Source organism: Scyliorhinus torazame, chromosome 6 (assembly GCF_047496885.1).
Source record: "Scyliorhinus torazame isolate Kashiwa2021f chromosome 6, sScyTor2.1, whole genome shotgun sequence".
Classification (NCBI taxonomy): Eukaryota; Metazoa; Chordata; class Chondrichthyes; order Carcharhiniformes; family Scyliorhinidae; genus Scyliorhinus; species Scyliorhinus torazame.
The window spans coordinates 44,070,616-44,097,922 of NC_092712.1; the positions used below are offsets into that span (position 1 = coordinate 44,070,616).

Below are 27,307 nucleotides of genomic sequence, written 5' to 3' on the forward strand. Positions count from 1 at the left end.
TATCTGCTTTTTTAAATATACTCTGTTCACGAACATTGGAATTAGAAACAGGAGTAGGCCATTCGGCCCCTCGACCCTGCTCCACCATTCAATAGGATCATGGCTGATCTGATTGTGGCCTCAACTCCACTTTCCACCTACCTCCAATAAGCTTTGACTCCCTTGTTAGCCAAGAATCGATCTATTCCCTCCTTAAAATTATTCAGTGCCCCTGCCTCCACCTCTCTCTGGGAAGAGAATTCCAAAGCCTCACGACTCTCTGAGAGAAAACGCTTTCTCCTAATCGCCATCTTAAATGGGAGACGCTTATTTTTAAACTGTGTCTCCCAGTTCTAGGCATAGAAATCCATTGAGGCTCTACAGTGCGGAAGGAGACTACTCGGCCCGTCGAGTCTGCACCGGCCCTCCGAAAGAGCACACAATCTTCCCCCGCCCCATCCCCGTAACCCCGCGCATTGATCATGGCCAGTCCACCTAACCTGCACATCTTTGGACTGTGGGAGGAAACCGGGGCACCCGGAGGAAACCCACGCAGTCACGGGGAGAAGGTGCAGGCTCCGCACAGACAGTGGCCCAAGCTGGGAATCGAACCCGGGTCCCTCGCGCTGTGAGGCAAATAATGAAGGTGCAAGTAAATGTAAAAGGTGCTAATAATGATTCTCGGCTCTCCCACAAGGCAAGACATCCTTTCAGCATCCACCCTGTCAAGTTCCCTCAGCATCTTATGGGCTGGATTCTCTGATCCTGTGGCTATGTCGGCGCTGCCATTGCACCGATCCGCAGCCCGGTGGGGGGCTAGCAGCCGCACAGCGTAAAGCCCGCGGCTTTACCTGCTGACAGGGCCGCAGAATGGCTGGGTCCGTGTCCGTGCATGGCGCCGGCCGCGGCTTTACCTGCTGACAGGGCCGCAGAATGGCTGGGTCCGTGTCCGTGCATGGCGCCGGCCGCGGCTTTACCTGCTGACAGGGCCGCAGAATGGCTGGGTCCGTGACCGTGCATGGCGCCGGCCGCGGCATGTAACATGGCGCCGGCCGCACACGGACACGGCCTGCCAAAAAAACGCCCCCTTGTGGCCAGCCTTGCCGCCCCCAGACCACCCCCCACCAGCCCCCCCAACCCCAGATGAAGCCCCCCCCCCCCCCCTGCCAGCAGAATGGCTTCCCCCACCCCCCCGACTGTGGGGATGCTGGACTCAGTCCGCAGCCGCCGCACGAGACCCCCGAACGATGTGAGCACACGCGAGCGGCGCCGTCGGAGACTCGGCCCATTGGGGGCGGAGCATCGGGGGAGGGCCTCAGATGACGTCCTGAGGCCATCCAAAGGGCGTGCGCCGTACTCCCCGAGTACGCCGATTTTGAGGGGGCGGAGCATCGCAAAAACAGCGCCGTCCCCGATTCCTGCGTATACGTGGATTGTCCGTCCGTTCGCCGAGTGGGATTTTGGAGTCGCCGATCGGAAAATTCAGCCCTATCTGTTTCAATAAGATCACTCTCATTCTTCTAAAGTGCAATGGACACAATCCCAGCCTATCCAATCTTTTCTCATAGGCTAACACCCCCATCCCAAGTATCGGTCAAGTTTAAAGTAAACAAGTTGTTGCCCACTTAACAAAAAACACTCCGAATCTTCCGGGGAGCGGCAATCACCGTCAGATTACTACTCCATCCCTACTTTCCCGTGCCACACCTGAACTCCGCATTTCTGTCTGGGATTTCCGATCCCAGCTTCTCCTGAAAGGGAACTGCTTCTTGGTAGCGCTGGATTGTCTGGGAAAGCCAAGTCCCTATTAATGGTGCGAGCTGCCTTATTCTGGTAAGCGAAGAGTTTAAATGCCCCAAAGCTTCTTTGAAAAACTATGGCGCGAAGGTGTGGGTAAGCGGATAGGGGGGTGGGTAGGTGTGTAAGGTTAAGGGGGTCGGATAGATAAGTGGTAGGGTGGGCGGAGGGGTTGAGTATGTAAGGGGTTAGGGTTAAGGGAGTGGGGTCGGTAAGTTGGTAGGGTGAATGAGGGGGTAGGGTTGGGAAGGCAGCAGGGTGGCAGGTGGGTATGGTGAACGGCTGGCAGCTTAGTCGGGTGGTAGGTGGGTAGCACGGTAGGTAGCTGAGGGTGATAGCGCAGCAGGTGGATAAAGTGGGTCAGGGTAGTAAGGTGAGGACGGGAGGGCTTTGCAATTCGGTGGGTGAGTTTGATCGGGTCAGTGGGGAGTCGGAGCATCGGGATTAGGTGCGGGGAGTTAGGTAGTGAGGTCGGGTCAGATCAGATAGGGTGTGGGGAAGAATGGGGGGGACAAAACCTCTCTGATAATGCATCGTTGAATGCTTTAAATGAAATGGATCCAAATAGTATCATCTTAGGAAAACTTTCCTTTCTTTCTACAGGATGACAGTGGGAGACATAAGATATTGTTCCTGCGACTCTATGTGCTCAGGGGGGTATATTTCTATCACCGTCACATGATGAAAGATGCTCTGAGCGACCTAACTGAGGTAAAGTTTTTAATTTTGGTTTAAAATCGCTCCAGCTGTTTTCTCTTCTGGTTCACCCCAATTATCGACACCCGTATCCCCAAGGCATGAGGGGATGGTGGATGGAGGGGGTTGAATGGGTGCATTAGGTTGGGGCACCCCCTTCTCCTTATACCAAGTGGTCTGTGCTTCAACATCCAGAACATCTATAATTGCATTTGTTTTCAATGTAATAAAATATCCTGCAGGAGTGACTGGCTGTAAAAACCAAATTGGTTTTTATTCGTTCATGAGCTGTGGGCCAGCATTTATTGCTCATCCCTGAGGGCATTTAAAAGTCAACCACATGGGTCTGGAGTCACATGTAGGCCAGACCATGTCAGGGCGACAGATTTCCTCCCCTAAAGGACATCAGTGAACCAGATGGGTTTTTATGACAATTGATTCGTGGTCATCATTAGATTTTTAATTCCAAATTTATCAACAAATTCAAATTTCACCATCTGCCCTGGCAGGATTCGAACCCAGTCCCCAGAGCATTTTCCCAGGTCTCTGGATTATTAGTCCAGCACCAATACCACAACACCACTGTCTCCCCCTATACTTGGCAAAAAAGGAAGGTTTTGAAGAGTTCCTTTTATTTAAATAATATTTTATTGAAGGTTTCATATTTAACAAACATGGAGTAAGAGGGGAAAAAACTGGCAGGGATTAGGGAGAGAATTCCAGAACTTGAGGCCTTGGGAAAAAAAGGAATGGCCATCAATGGTTGAGCAATTATAATGAAGGAGGTGCAAGAGGTCAGAATTGGAAGATTATGAAGACTTCCGGTGACGGCGGGCGGGAGGCGGCCGCACAATGGAGAGCCCCCGCTCGGGAACGGCAATTACGGGGCTTTAAGCCCGGTCCCAGGGTCCACAGAGGCGGCAGAAGAAGGGAGAAGGCACGGAGGAGGCACTGAGAAGACACAGGAGGGAAAAAAAAACCCAAAGAAAAATGTCGAGGGTGAGCAAAAAAACGGCTGAAAAAAAACCAGCTGGAGGTCCATCGGGGAGTCGAAAGGTCACCGCAGGGTCACCAGGAAAAATGGAGGCTGGAGCACCAGGGAAGGCCGCACTGCTTACGGCTGAAGAAATAACCAAGGTGATGGCTGCGGAATTTGAAAAGCAGTTTGTGCAGATTGCAAAATGCATGGAGACGGTGGGGAAGGAGATGAGGGAGGTTTTGAGTGTGCTGGTGGAGGAGGCGGTTTCCCCGGTGAGGACGGAGGTGGCGATCACAGTGGCGGAGGTGCGAGAGCAAGGGGAGGCGTTGAAGGAAGTGAAGGAGACGTTATTGCAGCACGGTGATCAACTTGCCTCGATGGGGAAAGAGATGCGGAAGGTGATGGATACTAACAAGGATCTGCGAGGAAAAATGGAAGACCTGGAAAATAGATCCAGGCGACAGAACCTGAGGATTGTGGGGCTGCCCGAAGGAGTTGAAGGACCGAAGCCGACTGAGTGGGGGAGGGGGAGGACCCTTCCCGATATGAACTGGATCGGGCTCATCGGTCATGGAGGCCTGTACCAAAGGCGAGTGAGCCGCCAAGGGCAGTGACTCTGTGCTTCCGTAGTTACAGTGTGAAGGAGAAGGTCCTGAGCTGGGCCAAGCAGAAGCGGGTGGTGCAGTGGGCTGGAGCTGGTATACGTGTATACCAGGACTTTACGGTGGAGCTGGCAAGGAGGCGGGCTGCCTTCAACTGGGTGAAGAGGGCACTGTACATTAGCAAGGTGCGGTGCGGCATTGTATATCCAACGAAGCTGAGGGTGACTTGCAAGCTCAGGGACTTTTATTTTGGAACGGCAGAAGCAGCGGAGGAGTTTGCGAAAGCAGAAGGACTGTGGCAGAACTGACAAATTGAGGAATGGCCATGTGCCGACGTAACCTCATGACTGTATTTTCTTCTTTTTTGTATCACTGCGCGCGGGTGTAGAGATTAAAGGAGCCAAGGTGGTATATATTTGGACAAGGGAAGGGACGGGACTTTCACTCGAAATGAGAGTTCTTTGGGGTGTCGGTGGATATGCGGGGTTTGTGTGCTAAAAGGGGATCTTTGGGCTTTCCTGGGGCCGGGCAAGTGGGAAAGGGACCCGGGCGGGGGCCTCCACGCTGGCCGGTGTGTGCCGGCCAGTGAACGGGAGTGAGATGGGGGAGGGGCTGCAGCCATCGGAGCCCGGCAGAACAGGGTCCGAGTGGTCTAGCCGGGGTGGAAAGTTGGGGGGGGGGGGGGGGGGGAAGGAACCGAGGGTAGGGGGAGGAGTTTTACAAGAGACAGTGGACGGGAGGAGCTGGATACCTGGGATGGGGAGGTGGGGGTGGGGGGTGGGAGCTGTGTAAGATTAAGGGTGACTACGGGTAATCCCTGATTTATTTTTGTCATTTGTTTATGTAAACATGTGGGTTGAGGTTTGGGGGTTGGTGGGTAGATGGGATTGTTGTTGTTATTATGGGGACTGACATATCTTGCTGATTATTGTTTATTGTTGATGGATGTAAATGTGGGAGAAAATGTGAAAATGGAGGAGAATTTTTTAAAAAAGAATTGGAAGATATCCCTGAAGGTTGCTGGGCTGTAGGAGGTTACAGTGATTATGATGGGCAAGTGCATGGAGGGAGTTGAAATTTTTTTTAAATTGAGAAGGTGAAATATAGGTCAGTGAACATAGGCGTGATAGGTTAATGGACAATTGCGAAGTCATCCATGATGTGACGATAACTTGAGGCTGGGTTGTGATAGGGAATCATTACATTCAGTCATAAAGTAAATTGGAAGCAATAATATAGAAGGAAAATAGTTTTTAAATTTGCATTCTTTTAATTCGCAACTGTTGGGATTGTTTTACCTTCTAATGAGAGTCGATAGTCCAGTTGATTGGAGGTGTCCAAAATACAACTTTATTGCTAATTATTCATCTGAATACACTTGAATAAGAACTTAGAAACAAAATATCAAATAATACATAAAAGAATCAAACAGGTACATAAAACATAACAGCACAAGAAATCACTTTAAACACAAATAAACAGATAGACAATTCAAGAATCCAGGAATGCAGGAATTCAGGAACAAGACCTCGATAACAAGGTCTTACTTTTAAAGGAATTCTTATCTTGATTTAATCCCTCATTTACTCTCATTGGTTTCTAATTCTCAGCTGAGACCTCCTGGTTTGTTCAAAAGGATCTCTGCTACATAGAGGATGATTTATTAATCAAACATTGGACATTACAGGAGCCTATCAAAACTAGCTCAATGTCTGCGTACGCAGTCATAGGAAAGTTACAGGATAGGTTTCTCAGGCCACAGCTCAACCCAGAGACCTTGTTTTAACTAATTAGTTGATACATTCCTATTCCTGAATACACTGGAATACAATGGCTAAATCATTATGTGAAATAATGACTGGATTCTCACAGTCAGAACACTTTAAATAATTTTACCTCTCAGCTACATGCATTCAATTAGCATCTAAAACTATGAATAAATCAATAAATCAATACTCTATCAGCTACAAATATATTCTGCAAAATGGGCCTAAAGTTGCAAAAAGCATTTCATGGGAAAGTGTGTTAATGTAGCCACCCCCTTTATTTTTATAATCTCTGACAGGCAGACCAGCAATTTCACACTCATCTCCACACCATCTCCTGGGGAATACCAGAGACCCAGGTTCAATTCCAGCCTTGGGTGACTGTCTGTGTGGAGTTTTCTAATTCTCCCAGTGTCTGCATGGGTTTTCTTGGGTGCTCCAGATTCCTCCTACAGTCCAAAGACGTGCGTGTTAGGTGGATTAACCATGCTAAGTTGCCCCTTAGAGTCCAAAGATGTGCGTGTTAGGTGGATTGGCCATGCTAAGTTGCCCCTTAGAGTCCAAAGATGTGCGTGTTAGGTGGATTGGCCATGCTAAGTTGCTCCTTAGAGTCCAAAGATGTGCATCTTAGGTGGATTGGCCATGATCAATGTGTGTGGTTGTGGAGATAGGGCAGGGGAGTGACCCTAGGTAGAGTGCTCTCTCAGAGGGTCAGTGCAGACTCAATGGGCCGGGTGGCCTCCTTCTGCACTGTAGAGTGCACTTGGGTGGAAAATACAACTGTTCTGCGATGGCCAATGACCACCATCTCCCTCACATCCTCAACCACATCTGGGATAGATTACAGCATTTTTCAATAGGTTCTGTGACATTGATCTTGTATGTGGGGTTGTAGCTCAGTGTAGTCTCTGAGTCAGAGATTGAGGATTCAAACCTCACTCCAGGAGCTTGAGGACAAAGTCTAGGCTGAATCTCCCAGAGCAGGAATAAGGGAGTGCTGCACTGTCTGAGATATCGGGCGAGATTCTCAGACCCCCCGCCGGGTCGGAGAATCGCCGGGGGCTGGCGTGAATCCCGCCCCCGCCGGTTGCCGAATTCTCCGGCATCGGATATTCGGCGCCCCACCCCCCCCCCCCCCGCGATTCTCTTGCCCGGATGGGCCGAAGTCCCGCCGCTAAAATGCCTGTCCCGCCGGCGTAGATTAAACAACCTACCTTACCGGCGGGACAAGGCGGTGCAGGCGGGCTCCGGGATCCGGGGGGGGCGCGGGGCGATCTGGCCCCGGGGGGTGCCCCCACGGTGGCCTGGCCCGTGATCGGAGCCCACCGATCAGCGGGCGGGCCTGTGCTGTGGGGGCACTCTTTTCCTTCCGCCTTCGCCACGGTCTCCACTATGGCGGAGGCAGAAGAGACTCCCTCCACTGCGCATGCACGGGAATGCCATCAACGGCCGCTAACGCTCCCGCGCATGAGCTGCCCGGAGATGTCATTTCCGCGCCAGCTGGCTGGGCACCAAAGGCCTTTTCCGCCAGCTGCCGGGGCGGAAATTAGTCCGGCGCGGGCCTAGCCCCTTAAGGTTGGGGCTCGGCCCCCCAAGATGCTAAGCATTCCGCACCTTTGGGGCGGCGCGATGCCCGACAGATTTGCGCCGTTTTGGGCGCCAGTCGGCGGACATCGCGCCGATACCGGAGAATTTCGCCCATCGTCTTTCAGATAAGACAAAGCTAACAACCACTTGGAGAAGTAGTGTAGATTATTTAAAGAAAGCCAGCACAAATTTGTTAAATGCATGATTAATTTACTTGATTGAGTTTTTTGATGGGGTTACAGGGAGGGTCAATGAGGATAATGTAGTTGATGTCATGTATTTGGACTTCCAACAGGCACTTGATAGAGTGCCGCGCAATAGGTTTGTTAGCAAAGTTGAAAGGGGGCAGTGCCAGCATGGCGAAGCAACGGGAAACGGAGAGCAGTAGTGAATGGTTGTTTTTTGGGGGGACTGGCGGTAGGTATACAGTGAGGTTCCCAGGGGTTGGTATCAGGGTGACATCTTCCAAGTGATGTTCAACATGGAGAAGCACTGATTTAGTAGCTGAGGGAGGGCAGTAGATGGTAATCAGAAGGAGATTTCCTTGCCCATGATTGACCTGATGTCATGAGACTTCATAGGGTCTGAAGTCAATGTTGAGGAGAGTCAGGGGTGAGAAAAATGGATACCTGGATAGGAGCTGGGATTGTTCTGCTGCAGGAAAGTGGATTCAGAGGAGATTCGATAGAGGTATTCAAAATCAGGAGGGGACAAGACCGGACAGATACAGAGGAACAGTTGCCATTAGCAGAAGGGCCAAGAACCAGAGGACACCGATATAGAGTGATTGACATAGAAACATAGAAAATAGGTGCAGGAGTAGGCCAAGCACCGATCCATGTGGGACGCCACTGGACACTGGCTTCCAGATACTAAAGCAGCCGTCTACCATCACTCTGTGTCTCCTACCACAAAGCCAATTATGAATCCACCTTATCAATTCATCCTATATCCAATGTGCATTAGCCTTCTTAATAAGTCTCCCATGTGGGACCTTGTCAAAGGCTTTGCTGAAATCCATGTAAACTACATCAACTGCACTACCCTCATCGATACACTTGGTTACATGCTTAAAAAAGTCAATCAAATTTGTTAGGCATGACCTCCCTCTGACAAAGCCATGCTGACTATCCCTGATCAAATCGTGCCTCTCCAAGTGGAGATAGAGATTCTCTCCTTCAGAATCTTCTCCAGTTGTTTCCCAACCACTGACGTGAGAGTCACAGGTCTGTAATTCCCTGGCTTGGCTCTACAACCTTTCTTAAATAGTGGGACCACATTAGCTGTTCTCCAGTCCTCTGGCACCTCCTCCCTGGCCAGAGAGGAATTAAAAATGTGGGTCAGAGCCCCTGCCATCTCCTCCCTCACCTCCCACAGCATCCTGGGACACAATTCATCCGGGCCTGGAGGTTTGTCCACTTTAAAGTCTGCCACCACCTTCAATAGCTTTTGACTCCCTCGGATAATCTGCTCAAGAACCTCACAATCTCTCTCTCTCTGAGTTCCATATCTACCTTCTCATTCTCTTGGGTGAAGACAGATGTGAAATATTCGTTCAACATCCTATCAATGTCCTCTGGCTCCACCCACAGATTTCCCCCTCGGTCCTTAATGGGCCCTCCCCTTTCCCATTGATATACTATTGGAATATCTTGGGATTTTCCTACTTTTACCATCCAGAGTTTTCGCATATCCACTCTTTGCTCTCTTAATTGATTTCTTAAGCTCCCTCCTGCACTTTCTGTACTCCTCTCTTTTCCTTCTCATCATATCCTGAATGTCTCTGGTCATCCATGGTTCTCTGGGATTGTTACACCTTCCTATTGCCCTAGAGAGAATATATTGGGCCTGTACCCTCCCCATTTTATCTTTGAATGCCCCACCCCCCCCCCCCCCCCAGATTCTTCCCCAATCCAAAACCTTTTTTTTGCAACTTGTCTATTTCTTTGTCCATAACAAATTTAAATTGTACCACATTGTGGTCGCTATCACTAAAATGCTCCCCCACCAACACATCAACCACTTGTCCGGCTCCATTCCCCAGAATTAGGTCCAGCACCGCATTGTCCCTTGTTGGATCCTCTGCATATGGAGCTAAAAAGCTCTTGTGTATACATTTTAAGAACTCTACTCCATCTAAGCCCTTAACATGATGGCTATCCCAATTAATTTTGGGAAAGTTAAAATCACCTAATATAATTACCCTCTTATTATTTTTACGCACCTCCGTGAATTGCACACTTATTTGCTCCTCAATTTCCCGCTGACTATCTGACGGTCTATAATAAACACCTAGCAATGTAGCTGTCCTTTTTGCATTCCAAAGCTCTACCCAAAAAGCTTAATTTTATGCCCCCTCCAAGATATCATCTCTCCTTACCATAGTAACTGCCTCCTTAATTCATAATGAAATGCCTCCTCCTCTTTTACCCCCTCCTCTGTTTTGCCTGAAGATTCTATATCCCGGGATGTTGAGCTGCCAATCCTGTCCTGCCCCTCACTCAACCATGTCTCTGTGATAGCTACTATATCATAATTACACATGTCAATCATCTCCCTTAACTCATCCTTTTTACCTTTAATACTCCTGGCATTAAAATAGAGGCCATCCAGCCTTGGAAGCAAATGGACATATTAGTGAGAGGCAGCATGGTTTTGTGAAGGGGAGGTCGTGTCTCACTAACTTGATAGAGTTTTTCGAGGAGGTCACTAAGATGATTGATGCAGGTAGGGCAGTGGATGTTGTCTATATGGACTTCAGTAAGGCCTTTGACAAGGTCCCTCATGGTAGACTAGTACAAAAGGTGAAGTCACACGGGATCAGGGGTGAGCTGGCAAGGTGGATACAGAACTGGCTAGGTCATAGAAGGCAGAGAGTAGCAATGAAAGGATGCTTTTCTAATTGGAGGGCTGTGACCAGTGGTGTTCCACAGGGATCAGTGCTGGGACCTTTGCTGTTTGTAGTATATATAAATGATTTGGAGGAAAATGTAACTGGTCTGATTAGTAAGTTTGCAGATGACACAAAGGTTGGTGGAATTGCGGATAGCGATGAGGACTGTCAGAGGATACAGCAGGATTTAGATTGTTTGGAGACTTGGGCGGAGAGATGGCAGATGGAGTTTAATCCGGACAAATGTGAGGTAATGCATTTTGGAAGGTCTAATGCAGGTAGGGAATATACAGTGAATGGTAGAACCCTCAAGAGTATTGAAAGTCAAAGAGATCTAGGAGTACAGGTCCACAGGTCATTGAAAGGGGCAACACAGGTGGAGAAGGTAGTCAAGAAGGCATACGGCATGCTTGCCTTCATTGGCCGGGGCATTGAGTATAAGAATTGGCAAGTCATGTTGCAGCTGTATAGAACCTTAGTTAGGCCACACTTGGAGTATAGTGTTCAATTCTGGTCGCCACACTACCAGAAGGATGTGGAGGCTTTAGAGAGGGTGCAGAAGAGATTTACCAGAATGTTGCCTGGTATGGAGGGCATTAGCTATGAGGAGCGGTTGAATAAACTCGGTTTGTTCTCACTGGAACGAAGGAGGTTGAGGGGAGACCTGATAGAGGTCTACAAAATTATGAGGGGCATAGACAGAGTGGATAGTCAGAGGCTTTTCCCCAGGGTAGAGGGGTCAATTACTAGGGGGCATAGGTTTAAGATGAGAGGGGCAAGGTTTAGAGTAGATGTACGAGGCAAGTTTTTTACGCAGAGGGTAGTGGGTGCCTGGAACCCGCTACCGGAGGTGGTGGTGGAAGCAGGGACGATAGTGACATTTAAGGGGCATCTTGACAAACACATGAATAGGATGGGAATAGAGGGATACGGACCCAGGAAGTGTAGAAGATTGTAGTTTAGTCGGGCAGCATGGTCGGCGCGGGCTTGGAGGGCCGAAGGGCCTGTTCCTGTGCTGTACATTTCTTTGTTCTTTGTTGTTCAGGCGCTGGTTGGTTGCTGGCACTCCCTGGTTCTGTGACTGCATCTCCACTATAGGTGGGACCGCCCTTTCCAGAAGCCTGAAACCCATCAGCTAGTCCCTGGGGCTGGGCCTGTTCCTCTGCTGTACATTTCTTTGTTCTTTGTTTGTTCTTGTCTTACTCCCTTGAAACTTACTACCGCTGTATTCCCTCTGACCTGATTGCTTTTCTATGTTATACCTGTGTCCCTATTCTGCTATCCGTCTGTGTCCCCTACTCCTGCCAAATTAGTTTAAACTCTTCCCAACAGCACTCGTAAACTCGCCAGCAAGGATGTTAGTCCCGCTCTGGTTTAGATGTAGACCGTCCCGCATGTACAGGTCCCACCTTCCCCCAAAATGTTCCCAATGGTCCTGGAATCTAAAACCCTCCCCCCTGTATCAACTCTTAAGCCTCACATTCATCTGTGCTGTTCTCCTATTCCTGTACTCACTGGCACGTGGCGCTCAGAGTAATCCAGAGATTACAACCCGAGAGGTCCTGCCCTTTAGTCTACTGCCTAACTCCTTGAATTCTTGATGCAAGACCTCATCCCGCTTTCTACCTCTGCCATTGGTACCAACATGTACCATGACCTCTGCCTTATCACCCTCCCCCTTGAGGCTGCCCTGCAGCAGTTCAGTGACATCCCGGACCCTGGCACCAGGGAGGCAACACACCATCCTTTTTGACCACCATAGAAGCGCCTATCTGTGCTCCTAACTATGGAGTCCCTTATGACTATTGCTCTTCTGTGCTTTGACCCTCCCCACTGAACAATTGGACCAGCCGCGGTGCCACTGCTCTGGTCGCTGCTGTTGTTTTCCCCTGATAGATCATCCCCCCCAACAGTATCCAAAATGTTATACTTGTTAGAGAGGAGGATTCCTGCACTGACTGCCTGCCCTTTCTAGCGGTCACCACCTGCCTGCCTGCACCTCAGGTGTGACCACGTCTCTATAACTCCTATCTATGATGCCTTCCGCCACCTGCATGCTCTTAAGTGCATCCAACCGCCGTTCCAACCGAACCACGTGGTCTGTGAGGCGCTGCCATTGGGTACACTTCCTGCAGATGTAGTCATCCGGAATGCTGGAAGCGTCACGGGCTTCCCACATCTCACAGTTAGAGCACTGCACCTGAATTGGTCAATGGTTAAAAAAAATGGTTCTCTGGTCAACTTGTCAGTACAATTGCTGGAGGAGAAATGTGAGGTTACCACTTTTGGTAGCAAAAACGAGAAGGCAGACTATTGTCTGAACGGCCGTAAATTAGGAGAGGAGAATGTGCAACGAGACCTGGCTGTCCTTGTGCACCAGTCACTGAAGGTAAACATGCAGGTGTAGCAGGCGGTAAAGAAGGCAAATAGTATGTTGGCCTTCATTGCGAGAGGATTCGACCACAGGTGCAGGGATGTCTTGTTGCAATTATACAGGGCCTTGGTGAGACTACACCTGGAATATTGTGAGCAGTTTTGGTCTCCTTATCTGAGGAAGGATGTTCTATCAAGGGAGGGAGTGCAGCAGACTGATTCCTGGGATGGCAGGACTTAGGTACGAAGAGAGAATGAGTCGGTTAGGATTGTAATCGCTGGTGTTCAGAAGAATGAGAGGGGGATCTCATAGAAACCAATAAAATTCTAACAGGACTGGACAGGGTAGATGCAGGAAGGATGTTCCCGATGGTGGGTGTGTCCAGAATCAGGGGTCAATCTGAGGATATGGGATAGACCATTTAGGACAGAGATTAGGAGAAATTCCTTCACCCAGAGAGTGGTCGGCCTGGGAATTCGTTACCACAAGAAGTAGTTGTGGCCAAAACATTGTATACATAGATACATAAAAGATAGGAGCAGGAGGAGGCCTTTTGACCCTTCGAGTCTGCTCTGCCATTCATCACGATCATCCAATTCAATAGCCTAATCCTGCTTTCTCCCCATAGCCTTTGATCCCATTCTCCCCAAGTGCTATATCTAGCCGCCTCTTAAATATATTCAAAGTTTTGGCATCAGCTACTTCCTGTGGTAATGAATTCCACAGGCTCACCACTCTTTGTGTGAAGAAATGTCTCCTTATCTCTGTCCGAAATGGTTTATCCTCAATCCTCAGGCTGTGACCCCTGGTTCTGGACACATTGGTAACATCTTCCCTGCATCTACCCTGTCTAATCCTGTAAGAATTTTATAAGTCTCTATGAGATCCCCCCTCATTCTTCTGAACTCCAGCGAGAACAATCCTAACCTAGTCAATCTCTCCTCATATGACAATCCCGCCTGTCATGATATGCAGACATGCACATAATGAGATACAGACAGGCAGCTAATGAGCACAGAGAACAGGACATAACCAATCAGCAGGCAGAACACTTGGGGGTGGTTTCCCACTATAAAAGGCACGAGGCACTCACACTCCGCCTCTTTCCACTGGGGACATCTACAGAGTGAGTCCGGTGTATATATCACGTAACGCATAGAGCACGTGGCTAAGAGCTAGTCTGGTTCCGTCAGACAGAGAGAGATCACACTTAGGTTAGCAGAGAGTCGAACTCACAGAGAACTGTGCTAACTGTGTGACAGGTTCAATAAATGAAATTGAATCAACTTCAAGGTCTGGAGTCTATTTCAGTCATAACTGCATCCAGTTGCAGCCCGTGTTATCTCAGTGTGCATAACACGACATGGTACCAGTAGACTGCTATTCTTAGGTGGTTTACCTCAATCTGTTCCGTGATGACCAGCAAATGCATCCCGGCACCATGGAGAAGATCCAGCCTCCTCAACTGCTGCGGACCTCCGGCAATCTCAGTGGCAGCTGGCGGACATTCAAGCAAATGTTTCTGCTGTACAGCGAAGCCTCAGACCTCGAGGGTGCGTCTGATGCAAGAAAGATCGCGCTTCGCCTCTCGACAGCGGGGGTCAAGCCATCCAACTCGTCAACTCGTTTAACTTCGCCGAAGGCCAGGACAAGACAAAGTTTCAGACCATCCTGGACAAGTTCAATAGTCACTGTGAAGTAGACCCCAATGAAATCTTCGAGCACTATATATTCAAACAATGTCTTCAAGGTAAAGACGAATCTTTCAACTCCTTCCTAACTAATCTCCGACTATTAGCGCTGTCCTGCAACTTTGGTGGTATTGCTGACTCCATGATCAGGGACCAAATCGTTTTTGGCGTTCACTCTAATCCGCTGAGAGAGCAGCTTTTAAAAATCAAGCATATAACCCTGCCAGTCGCGATTGAAAGGTGTACAGTGCATGAGCAAGGCAAAAATCGGTATTCCCAATACAAATCGGCTGAAACGGAGAAAGTTGCCTCCCACGAGGCAGAGAGAGTGCAGGCCATCGCCCGGATGCAGAGCTTCAGCTTTGATGAAAGCGGCCATTTTGCGCACTCTTCCCGGAGCCCCACGCATGCGCGACGCGAATGGGATAATGAAGCGGCCGATCACCACACTGTGCAGGTGCGAACGTCTGCCGACCGCACTGCGCATGTGCGACGAAGCACGGAGCGTAACGACGTCATGACGTGCCCGAACTGTGGCACCGTCCACTTGAAGAAACACTGCCCTGCAAGAGGCAGGTGCTGTTTAAATTGCGGGAAGCCTGGACACTAAGCAGCCTTGTGCAGGTCTGTACCACCAGTCAAGGGCCAGCATTCCCAACGCCAACGCAGGCACGTTCGGAGTGTCCAGCAAGGTTTACAGGATTCTGATCCTGGCAGCATTACGGATCCAGAGGACAATTGCCTGGAGTCCCCCTACCATGTGGGCATCACCACCACGCGTGAACATGCCTCACCGACATCATCACGGAGTCTGCCCATCCTCACTGTGGATTCTGCGGACGAATGGCGTGCGGTGATGTAAGTAAATCAATGCTCTATCCAGTTCAAGCTGGACACAGGTGCATCTGCCAGTCTCCTGTCACAGGCAGATTTCAACCGCATCAAGAAGCCACCCAAGCCCCTTCCAGCAGCCTGCCAGCTCCTGGACTATAACGGCAATGCCTTTAAAGCACTGGGATCCTGCCATCTGCTCGTCTCCAACAGAAGCGTTCACGTAAGGCTAAGGTTTGAAATCCGCAAGCCAGACAGGGCCTCCCTGCTCGCCGCACATGGATGCAAGCAGCCAAACCTTGTGCAGCGGGTCTACACAATGACCTCCCCCAACGTGGATCTTCAAGCCGGCATTGACGACACCCTTGCTCAGTATCCGGATGTGTTTGACGGGATGGGCACGCTGCTATATCGGTACAAGATCCTGCTGCGGCCTGATGCCACACCTGTAGTCCACGCTCCACGCCGGGACCCGGCTCCGCTGAAGGAGCGCCTGAAGGCGCAGTTGAAGGCTCTTCAGGACCAGGGCATCATCTCCAAAGTCACAGAACCGACTGACTGGGTCAGCTCGATGGTCTGTGTAAAAAAGCCTTCGGGAGAGCTGCGCATTTGTATTGATCCCAAGGATCTCAACCAGAATATAATGCGGGAACACTACCCCATCCCGAAGCGGGAGGCACTAACAAGTGAGATGGCACACGCCCGTTTTTTCACAAATTTAGATGCATCACACGGGTTCTGGCATATCCAGCTGGATGAGTCCAGCAGAAGGCTCTGCACCTTCAACACACTGGCAGGTACTGCTATAATCGTATGCCATTCGGCATTGTCTCGGTCTCGGAGATCTTCCATAGAATCATGCAGCAGATGATGGAGGGCATTGAAGGGGTTTGTGTGTATGTGGACGACGTTATCATTTGGTCCACAACCCCCGAAGAGCACATCTCTCGTCTCCAGCAGGTATTCCGCCGTGTCCATGCCAATGGCCTCAAGTTGAACAGGGCCAAGTGCTGCTTTGGCATGTCGACACTGAAGTTCTTGGGTGACCAGATATCTCAGCAGGGTGTGCGCCCAGACACAGACACGGTCAAGGCCATCGAAGCCATGAAGAGCCCTGAAGACAAGAAGGCGGTGCTGCGCTTCCTAGGAATGGTGAACTTCTTGGGCAAGTTTATCTCAAACCTGGCCTCACACACCACGGCCCTCAGACACCTGGTGAAAAAGTCTACTTCCTTTGAGTGGCAGGCAGCTCATCAAGCAGAGTGGTTGGAGCTGAAAGCCAAGCTTCACCACTGCACCTGTATTGGCATTTTGTGACCCTGACAGGCAAACGAAAATCTCGATAGATACGAGCCAGGATGGCATCGGTGCGGCGTTGCTCCAGCGCGATGACACCTCATCCTGTTGCCTATGCATCACGGGCAATGACACCCACCGAGCAGCAGTACGCCCAAATTGAAAAGGAATACCTGGGCCTTCTCACTGGAATTCTCAAGTTCCACGATTATGTCTACGGCCTGCCGCCGTTCACCGGTGAGACGGACCACAGGCCTCTGGTCCGCATTATCCACATGGACCTGAACGACATGACGCCCCGACTGCAGCGTATCCTCCTCAGACTCAGGCAGTATGACTTTGAGCTCGTGTACAAGCCTGGCAAGGAGCTCATTATTGCGGATGCCCTGTCCCGCTCCATAACCTTGCCTGCTGACCCGCCGGCATTCATCCAACAGATCGAACCACAGGTGCAGCTGTGGGCCAGCAACCTCCCGGCGTCGGATGAAAAGGTGATCCGCATTCGCGACGAGACAGCCAAAGAGCCTCTTCTGCAGCGTGTCGTGCACCACCTCACCAATGGCTGGCAAAAAGGGCAGTGCCCTCAATTCTTCAATGTGAAGGATGACCTGATGGTGGTTGATGGTATCCTCCTCAAGCTGGACGGCATTGTCATTCCACGCAGTCTCCAGAGCTTGATGCTCCGGAAAATCCACGAGGGGCATCTGGGTGTCGAGAAGGGCAGGCGCAGAGCCAGGCAAGCTGTCTGACCTGGGATTAGTCAGGACATCTCAAATATGGTCCTCAACTGTCCGACCTATCAACGCTTCCAGCCAGCACATAGCAAGGAGACGCTTCAGCAGCACAATATCGTGACCTCCCCGTGGTCCAAGGTGGGCATCGACCTCTTTCACGCCAATGGTCTTGATTATGTGCTAATCATTGATTATTTTTCCAACTATCCAGAAGTCATGAAGCTCTCAGACCTCACATCTCAGACCGTCATCAAGGCCTGTAAGGAGACGTTCTCCAGGCACGGTATTCCACTCACTGTCATGAGTAACAACGGTCCTTCCTTCAGCAGCCAAGAGTGGTCAAGATTTGCCCAGCTATATCAGTTTCATCACGTCACTTCCAGCCCACATTACCCGCAGTCCAACGGGAAGATTGAGAAAGGGGTGCACATAGTGAAGCAGCTCATCTGCAAGGCTGCGGATTCTGCTTCTGACGTCAACCTTGAGCTGCTTGGTACAGGGCAACCCCTCTGTCTACCGGCATGTCACCGGCTCAACTCCTGATGAACAGGGACCTGCGGATGACTCTTCCAGCCATACACTTGCCTGATCGGGATCACCTCCCGGTGCTGCAGAAGGTGCAGAAACTCAGGGACCGGAAAAAGCATGGCTCTGATGCTCATGCCACCGATTTGCCTGTGCTATCCCCGGTGGATGCTGTTCGGATCAAGCTACCTGATGGAGGTTGGTCAGCTCCAGCGGTTGTTGTCCGACAGACTGCATCTCGATCGTACGTTGTGCGTATGGCTGAGGGCTCTCTTGTGCGGCGAAACAGACGGGCACTGCGCACAGTTGCCCGCCCGCAACCACATTCTTTGTTGTTTCCATCTGTTATTGTGCCACCTCCTGACACCTCAAACCACGAGGCCACCGGTCCTGCTGCAATCTCGCCCATCAAGGCGCCGTCGTCCCCACCACCACCTCTCTGGCGGTCGACCAGGATCAGACGCAAGCCCCAGAGACTGGACTTATGAACAATTGTTTTGTTTGCTATGTTCTGTTTTCGCACACTTGACGCCTGTTTTCATATGTACATATGTTCCCATCTGCCATCTCATGAAAATACATTAGTTTTTCAGCCTACACATGTAAATACTTTCACATAGGCTGCAGAAAAACATTTCAAAATGGGAGATGTCATGATATGCAGACATGCACAAAATGAGATACAGACAGGCAGCTAATGAGCACAGAGAACAGGACACAACCAATCAGCAGGCAGAACATTTGGGGGTGGTTTCCCACAATAAAAGACTCGAGGCAGTCACACTCCGCCTCTTTCCACTGGGGACATCTACAGAGTGAGTCCGGTGTATATATCACGGAACGCATAGAGCACGTGGCTAAGAGCTAGTCTGGTTCCGTCAGACAGAGAGATCACACTTAGGTTAGCAGAGTCGAACTCACAGAGAACTGTGCTAACTGTGTGACAGGTTCAATAAATCAAATTGAACTAACTTCAAGGTTTGGAGTCTATTTCAGTCATAGCTGCATCCAGTTGCAGCCCGTGTTAACTCAGTGTGCTTAACATGACACCACCATCTTTGGAATCAGTCTGGTAAACCTTCGCTGCACTCCCTCGAGAGCAAGAACATCCTTCCTCAGAGAAGGAGACCAAAACTGCACACAATACTCCAAGTGTGGCCTCACCAAGGCCCTGTACAATTGTAGCAACACATCCCTGCTCCTATACTCGAAACCTCTTGCAATGAAGGCCAACATGCCATTAGCCTTCTTTACCGCCTGCTGCACCTGCATGCTTACCTTCAGTGAATGGTGCACAAGGACACCCAGGTCCCGCTGCACACTCCCCACTCCCAATTTACAACCATTCAGATAGTAATCTGCCTTCCTGTTTTTGCTTCCAAAATGAATAACCTTACACCTATCCAAATTATACTGCATCTGCCATTGGTTTGCCCATTCACCCAACCTGTCCAGAACTTGCTGTAGGATCACTGCATCCTCGTCAAAATTCACCCTCCCACCTAATTTGGTGTCATCTGCAAACTTTGAGATGTTACATTTTGTTCCCTCATCCAAATCATTAATATATATTGTGAATAGCTGAGGTCCCAGCACCGATCCCTGTGGTACCCCACTGGTTACTGCCTACCAATTTGAAAAGGACCCATTAATCCCTACTCTTTGTTTCCTCTCTGCCAACAAGTTTTCTATCCACCTCATTTCCCCCAATCCCAAACACTTTAATTTTGCACAATAATCTCTTATGCGGGACTTTGTCAAACGCCTTCTGAAAGTCCAAATACACTACATCGACTGGCTCCCCCTTGTCGACTGTACTGGTTACATCTTCAAAGGATTCCAATAGATTTGTCAAGCATGATTTTCCCTTCATAAATCCAGGCTGACTCTGACTGATCCTGCCACTGCTTTCTAAATGTTCCGCTATAGAGTCCTTGATAATGGATTCAAGAATTTTCCTCACTACTGATGTTAGGCTTACTGGTCTACAATTCCCTGCTTTCTCTCTACCTCCCTTTTTGAATATCGGAGTGACGTGCGCTACCCTCCAATCTGCAGGGACAGTTCCAGAGTATATAGAATCCCGGAAGATGACCACCAATGCGTCCACTATTTCCAGAGCCACCTCCTTAAGCACTCTGGGATGCAGATTCTCAGGCCCTGGGGATTGACCGCCTTCAATCCCATCAGTTTTCCCAGCACCATTTCTCTACTAATCTCCCTCAGTTCTCCCCTCTCACTAAACCTTTCATTCTACAACATTTCTGGGATCTGATTTGTGTCCTCATTTGTGAAGACGAAACCAAAGTATGTATTCAATTGCTCAGTTTTGTATGTTTTCAAGAAGCAGTTAGATAGAGCACTTAGGACCAAGGGGATCAAAGGATATGGAGGAAAGCGGGATTGGGCTATTGAGTTGGGTGATCAGCCATGATCAATGAGATGTATAAAATTATGAGGGGGGCATATGTAGAATAGAAAGGAACAAACGTTTCCCCTTGGTGGAGGGGTCAATGACCAGGGGGCATAGATTTAAGGTAAGGTGCAGCAGGTTTAGAGAGGATGTGAGGAAAAAGATTTTCAGCCAGAGGGGGGTGGGAGTCTGGAACTCGCTGCCTGAAAGGGCGGAGGAGGCAGAGACCCTCAAAACATTTCAGAAGTATTTAGATGTGCACTTGCGATCTCAAGGCATACAAGGCTATGGGCCAAGTGCTGGACAATAGGATTAGTATAGTTAGGTGTTCGTTTTTGACCAATGCAGACACGATGTGCCGAAGGGCCTTTTCTGTGCTGTATGATTCTATGACTCTATGACTCCATCAAAATGAATGGCGGAGCAGGCTCAGAAAGCCGAATGGCCTCCTCCTGCTCTTATATCTGATGTCTCTGTCTAAGCCCAGAGCCTGGCACTGGGTTGTGGTCATTTTCTGTGGTTCATATTGGTGAATTGGTTGAAGCAGTTGTTTGTTCCTTATCCGTCTTTATTTAGGCAGAAACACAATTGGATGCGCTGAGATTGGATGATTTTGATGTGGTTTGCCTTGCGAATGAAGGATTCACTACTCGGGAAGCACGATTTGGCTTGCGAGCTACTGGAGGTGACATTGAGAAGGCAAAGTTATATATTAACAAGAAGAGAGAGGTGAGTCGTATCAGCACAGGACAATCTGACAAATGCCTGGTTTGCATGAAGTCAGAAACACTTTTGAAAGCAGGCTGAAGAAGTCGATCTTTTTTGATATCATAAGGGTCAATCTTCACTAACCTCCGCCTGTTGCTATGGTAACAGTTTCAAAATGGGACCACCCAGTTAACACTGTCAATATTTCCAGGTGAAAGAGCTTCCTGTTTATCCTCAGCTTTTTTTTAACATCCTTTCACAGCTCCCTTTTCCCAATTTAGCCCCTTCTCCTTTAACAGCAATTAAACATTCTAACTCCTGCAATGCTTCTGCTGGAGCATTCTCTATCTCTGTATAGAAACAAGCAAGTTCTCCTCACCTTGCTCTTCACTCTTCCAGTGAAGATAATGGGCGCGATATTACGGCCGCATCGCGCTTGAGCTTTGACAAAGGGTCATCTGGACCCGAAACGTTGGCTCTTCTCTCTCCCTACAGATGCTGCCAGACTTGCTGAGATTTTCCAGCATTTTCTCTTTGGTTTCAGATTCCAGCATCTGCAGTAATTTGCTTTTATCCAGTGTACTGACCAGTTTCCTTTCCTGAAGTGATTCCATTTCACAGTGCTAGCCACTAGGCCAGCCTCACCAACCACCTTCTCGCAGCCTTTTCTATCTCCACAAATACACACTAAGACAAAACTGAGACCATATAAGCGGGTGGAATCACTGGAGGGTTTTCTGGTCTGTATTTATCAAGTGGAGAAGGGTTTAGGGTCTGGTCTCAATGGCAAGTCATTAATTGACTTGTTTTGCCTGAATGTGACAGCCACTTTAGTGCCTGATCGAGGAACTTGGCATTGGGAAGGGGAGTGGCGAGGGTGAGGGGGGGAGCGACCAATGAGATCCAACCCCTGCCCTTTCGTCCAACCTCCTGACCTCCACTAACCAAGGACCACCTCCCTATTGCCCCCATCCTGCCCTGACTCACCTGTGGCCTTGGTCCCATATTGATCCTCGATCTCTGGGATGCATTGCCAGCATCTACCACCGTTCCCACAATGGTGCTGAGGGCAATGGTGAGCTGCTGGCTTTTGATTGACTGCATACATAGAAACACACATAGAAAATAGAAGCAGTAGAAGACCATTCTCCCTTCGAATCTGCTCCACCAGTCATCATCATTGCTGATCATTGCTGATCATCAAATGGAATACCCTGATTCCACTTTCCCCTCATATCCGTTGATCGCTTTATCCCCAAGAGCTATATCTACTTCATTCTTGAAATTATACAATGTTTTGGCCTCAACTACTTTCTGTGGTGGAGAACTCCGCTGATTCGCCACTCTCTGGGTGAAGAAATTTCTCCTTTCCTCAGTCTGGAATGGTTTACCCCTTATCCTCAAACTATGACCCCTAGTTCCAGAGTCCCCCACCATCGGGGGGTAGCATCTCTCGGAGTGGGGTGGTGGGGGGGGGGTGGAATTACCTCCCTCGGGATCCTTGATCCCAAGAAAGACCTGCCACTGGCCACTTAAGGGGCGAGATTCTCCGACCCCCCCCCCCCCCCCACGCCGGGTCGGAGAATCGCCGGGGGCTGGCGTGAATCCCGCCCCCGCCGGTTGCCGAATTCTCCGGCACCGGAGATTCGGCGGGGGCGGGAATCGCGCCGCGCCAGTTGGCGGGCCCCCCCCACCCCCCCGCGATTCTCTGGCCCGGGTGGGCCGAAGTCCCGCTGCTAGGATGCCTGTCCCGCCGGCGTGGATTAAACCACCTCTCTTAGCGGCGGGACAAGGCGGCGCGGGCGGGCTCCGGGGTCCTGGGGGAGGCGCAGGGCGATCTGGCTCCAGGGGGTGCCCCCACGGTGGCCTGGCCCGCGATCGGGGCCCGCCGATCCGTGGGCGGGCCTGTGCCGTGGGGGCACTCTTTTCCTTCCGCCTTCGCCACGGTCTCCACCATGGCGGAGGCGGAAGAGACTCCCTCCACTGGGCATGCGCGGGGATGCTGTGAGCGGCCGATATCGCTCCCGTGTATGCGCCGCCCGGCAATGTTATTTCCGCGCCAGCTGGCGGGGCACCAAAGGCCTTTTCCGCCAGCTGGCGGGGCGGAAATCAGTCCGGCGCGGGCCTAGCCCCTCAACATTAGGGCTCGGCCCCCCAGGATGCAGAGGATTCCGCATCTGTGGGGCGGTGCGATGCCCGACTGATTTACGCCGTTTTTGGCGCCGGTCGGCGGACATCGCGCCGATACCGGAGAATTTCGCCCAAGGTGTCTGCCTGGCACTGAATAGCGCCGACCTTCCCCACTGGACGTGACGCAGGGCCCTGAGCTACTCCTCCCGCCAACAAGCGAGACTCCTGTTGTCTGTGTCCATTGAGGCCTTTTGCCTGGTTTGGTCCATAAACCTGGAACCTGTTTCAAATTTTCCTTCACACTGACTGGGTTCATTGGAATGAATGTGTGATTCTGCGAGCTGGAAGGTCACTGCTCATGTCGGTTAACCTTCCCGGGTAAAATCAAACAAACTGACCAATTTGTACTTCCTGATTTCACACAGAGAGCCCAGCAGCAAAGGAGAGAAGCGGATGAAAGAAGGGAACAACTCAGAAGCAGGGCTCAAGCTGCAGGTGGACAGCTGCAACAGGTAATTTTTTTAATCATTTACGGAATGTGGGTGTCGCTGGTTTGGCCAGCATTTGTCAGCCATCCCTAATTGCCCTTGAGAAGGCTCCAGTCCATGTGGTGTAGGTACACCCACAGTGCTGTTAGGGAGGGAGTTCTAGGATTTCGACCCAGCGACAGTGAAGGAATGGCGATATATTTCCAAGTCAGAGTGGTGAGTGGCTTGGAGGGGAGCCTCCAGGTGGTGGGGTTCCCAGGTACCTGCTGCTCTTGTCCTTCTAGATGGTAGCGGTCGTGGGTTTGGAAGGTGCCATCTAAGGAAACTTGGTGAGTTCCTGCAGTGCATCTTATAGATAGTCCACTCGGCTGCCACTGTTCATCGGTGGTGGAGGGATTGAATGCTTGTGGATGGGGTGCCAATCAAGCGGGCTGCTTTATCCTGAATGGTGTCGAGCTTCTTGAGTGTTGTTGGAGCTACACTCATCCAAGCAAGTGGAGAGTATTCCATTACACTCCTGACTTGTGCCCTGTAATGACAATGCCATTAATTGTCAAGGGCGGTTGTTTGATCCTCTCTTATTCATAGAATCATAGAAGTTTACAGCATGGAAACAGGCCCTTCGGCCCAACCAGTCCATGCCGCCCAGTATTTACCATTAAGCTAGTCCCAGTTGCCCGCACTTGGCCCATAACCCTCTATACCCATCTTACCCATGTAACTATCTAAATGTTTTTTAAAAGACACAATTGTACCCGCCTCTACTATTACCTCTGGCAGCCCATTTCAGACACTCACTACCCTCTGAGTGAAGAAATTGCCCCTCTGGGCCCTTCTGAATCTCTCCCCTCTCACCTTAAACCTATGCCCTCTAGTTTTAGACTCCCCTACCTTTGGGAAAAGATGTTGACTATCTACCTTATCTATGCCCCTCATTATTTTATAGACCTCTATAAGATCACCCCTAAGCCTCCTACGCTCCAAGGAAAAAAGTCCCAGTCTATCCAGCCTCTCCTTATAACTCAAACCATCAAGTCCCGGCAACATCCTAGTAAATCTTTTCTGCACTCTTTCCAGTTTAATAATATCCTTTCTATGATAGGGTGACCAGAACTGCACACAGTATTCCAAGTGTGGCCGTACCAATGTCTTGTACAACTTCAACAAGACGTCCCAACTCCTGTATTCAATGTTCTGACCAATGAAACCAAGCATGCCGAATGCCTTCTTCACCACCCTGTCCACCTGCGACTCCATCTTCAAGGAGCTATGAACCTGTACTCCTAGATCTCTTTGTTCTATAACTCTCCCCAACGCCATACCATTAACTGAGTAGGTCCTGGCCTGATTCGATCTGCCAAAATGCATCACCTCACATTTATCTAAATTAAACTCCATCTGCCATTCGGCGGCCCACTGGCCTAATTGATCAAGATCCCGTTGCAATCCTAGATAACCTTCTTCACTATCCACTGTGCCACCAATCTTGGTGTCATCTGCAAAGATGGAGATGGTCATTGCCAGGCACTTAAGTGGCGCGAATCTAACTTGTCACTTGTCAGCCCAAGCCTGGATATTGTCCAGGACTTGCTGCATTTGGGCATGGACTGCTTTGTTCTCTGAGGAGTCGCGAATGGTGCTGAACATTGTGCAGTCATCAGTGAACTTCCCCATTCTGACCTTATGATGGAAGGAATGTCACTGATGAAGTAGCTGAAGATGGTTGGGCCGAGGACAGTATCCCGAGGAACTCCTGCAGTGATGTCCCAGGACAAAGATGACTGACCTCCAACAACCACAACCATCTTCCTTTGTGCCAGGTATGACTCCAACCAGTGGAGAGCTTGCCCCCTGATTTCCATTGACTCCAGTTTTGCTAGAGCTCCTTGATGCCATACTTGACCAAATGCTGCCTTGATGTCAAGGGCAGTCACTCTCACCTCACCTCTGGAGTTCAGCTCTTTTGTCCATGTTTGAAGCAAGGCTGTAATAAGGCCAGGAGAGTAGACTGGTAATGCGGTAATTGGCTGGTTTGGATTTGTCCTGTTTCTTGTGTACAGGACACACCTGGGCAATTTTCCACATTGCCGGGTAGATGCCAGTGTTGTAACCGTACTGGAACAGCTTGGCTAGGGATGTGGCCAGTTCTGGAGCACAAGTCTTCAGTACTATTGCCGGGATATTGTCAGGGCCCATAGCCTTTGCAGTATCCAGTGTCTTGTACAACTTCAACAAGACGTCCCAACTCCTGTTTCTTGATATCACGCAGAGTGAATCGAATTCGCTGAAGACTGCCATCTGTGATGCTGGGGACCTCCAGAGGAGACTGTTAAGCGAGGTTGGTCAGGGAGAGAGGGTAAGGTTTGATGAGGAGGTAGGAATGACGAGGTGGGGCAGGTGGAGAGGCCTAGAGGAGGGTGGAGGAAGTTACAAGGGTGGTGGAATAGGTGAGGTGGTATGGAGTGAGAGAGTAGGAAGGGCCGTGTTGGAGTGCGGGCGAATATCCTTCTGCTGCTGGTATTCAATCAGTGATGGGCGGGAGAGTTGCTCTGCGGGAAGCCATGTTTGCTTGCAGGCTTCCTGGGCCACTCTCAAGGTCAGGCATTTGGAAGGGGAGTCCAATGAGAACCAGCCCCTTCTCTTTCTTCCAACCTCCTGATCTTAACTAATCAGAGACCACCTCCCTGTGGCCCCCCATCCTGCCCTGACTCACCAGTATCCTTGGTCCCTTGTGATCCTGGGTCTCTGGGGATGCATTGCCAGCATCTACTCCCAGAACGCCTTGATCCACTGCAATTCGCATACCGCCGCAACCAGTCCACAGCAGACGGTATTTCCCTGGCCCTACACTCATCCCGAGAGCATATCGATAACAAGGACTCCTACATCAGACTCCTATTTATTGACTACAACTCCACCTTCAATACCATAATCCCAGCCAAGCTCATATCAAAGCTCCAAAACCTAGGACTTGGATCCTCACTCTGCAACTGGATCCTCGACTTTCTAACTCCCAGACCACAATCAGTAAGAATAAAAAACAACACCTCCTCCACAGTAGTCCTCAATCCCAGGGCCCCATAAGGCTGCGAATTTAGCCCCTTACTTTACTCTATACACACAGGACTGCGTGGCAGCATTTGGTTCCAACTCCATCTACAAGTTTGCTGACGATACGACCATAGTGGGCCGGATCTCGAATAACGACGAGTCCGAATACAGGAGAGAGATAGAGAACCTAGTGGAGTGGTGCAGCGACAACAATCTATCCCTCAATGCCAGCAAAACTAAAGAGCTGGTCACTGTACACACCCCTGTCAGCATCAACGGGGCCGAGGTGGAGATGGTTCGCAGTTTTAAATTCCTAGGGGTGCACATCTCCAAAAATTTGTCCTGGTCCACCCACGTCGATGCCACCACTAAGAAAGCACAACAGCGCCTATACTTCCTCAGGAAACGAAGGAAATTCGGCATGTCCACATTAACCCTTACCAACTTTTACAGATGCACCATAGAAAGCATCCTATCTGGCTGCATCACAGCCTGGTATGGCAACTGCTCAGCCCAGGACCGCAAGAAACTTCAGAGAGTCGTGAACACCGCCCAGTCCATCACACAAACCTGCCTCCCATCCATTGACTCCATCTACACCTCCCGCTGCCAGGGGAAAGCGGGCAGCATAATCAAAGACCCCTCCCACCCGGCTTACTCACTCTTCCAACTTCTTCCATCGGGCAGGAGATACAGAAGTCTGAGAACACGCACGAACAGACTCAAAAACAGCTTCTTCCCCACTGTCACCAGACTCCTAAATGACC

The 27,307-nt window shown here is 50.2% G+C and overlaps 1 protein-coding gene across 2 annotated transcripts in view; it reads left to right on the top strand.

The window, feature by feature from the left end:
- Positions 1-27,307, top strand: part of LOC140424771 (NEDD8 ultimate buster 1-like) — a 169,652-nt gene that overhangs the window by 108,286 nt on the left and 34,059 nt on the right. For both annotated transcript variants that reach the window (XM_072508160.1, XM_072508161.1), the window contains exons 9-11: positions 2,380-2,487; positions 20,740-20,892; positions 23,427-23,513. In XM_072508160.1, coding sequence (XP_072364261.1) covers positions 2,380-2,487; positions 20,740-20,892; positions 23,427-23,513 — 348 coding nt within the window. The remainder of the gene's footprint in view (positions 1-2,379; positions 2,488-20,739; positions 20,893-23,426; positions 23,514-27,307) is intronic.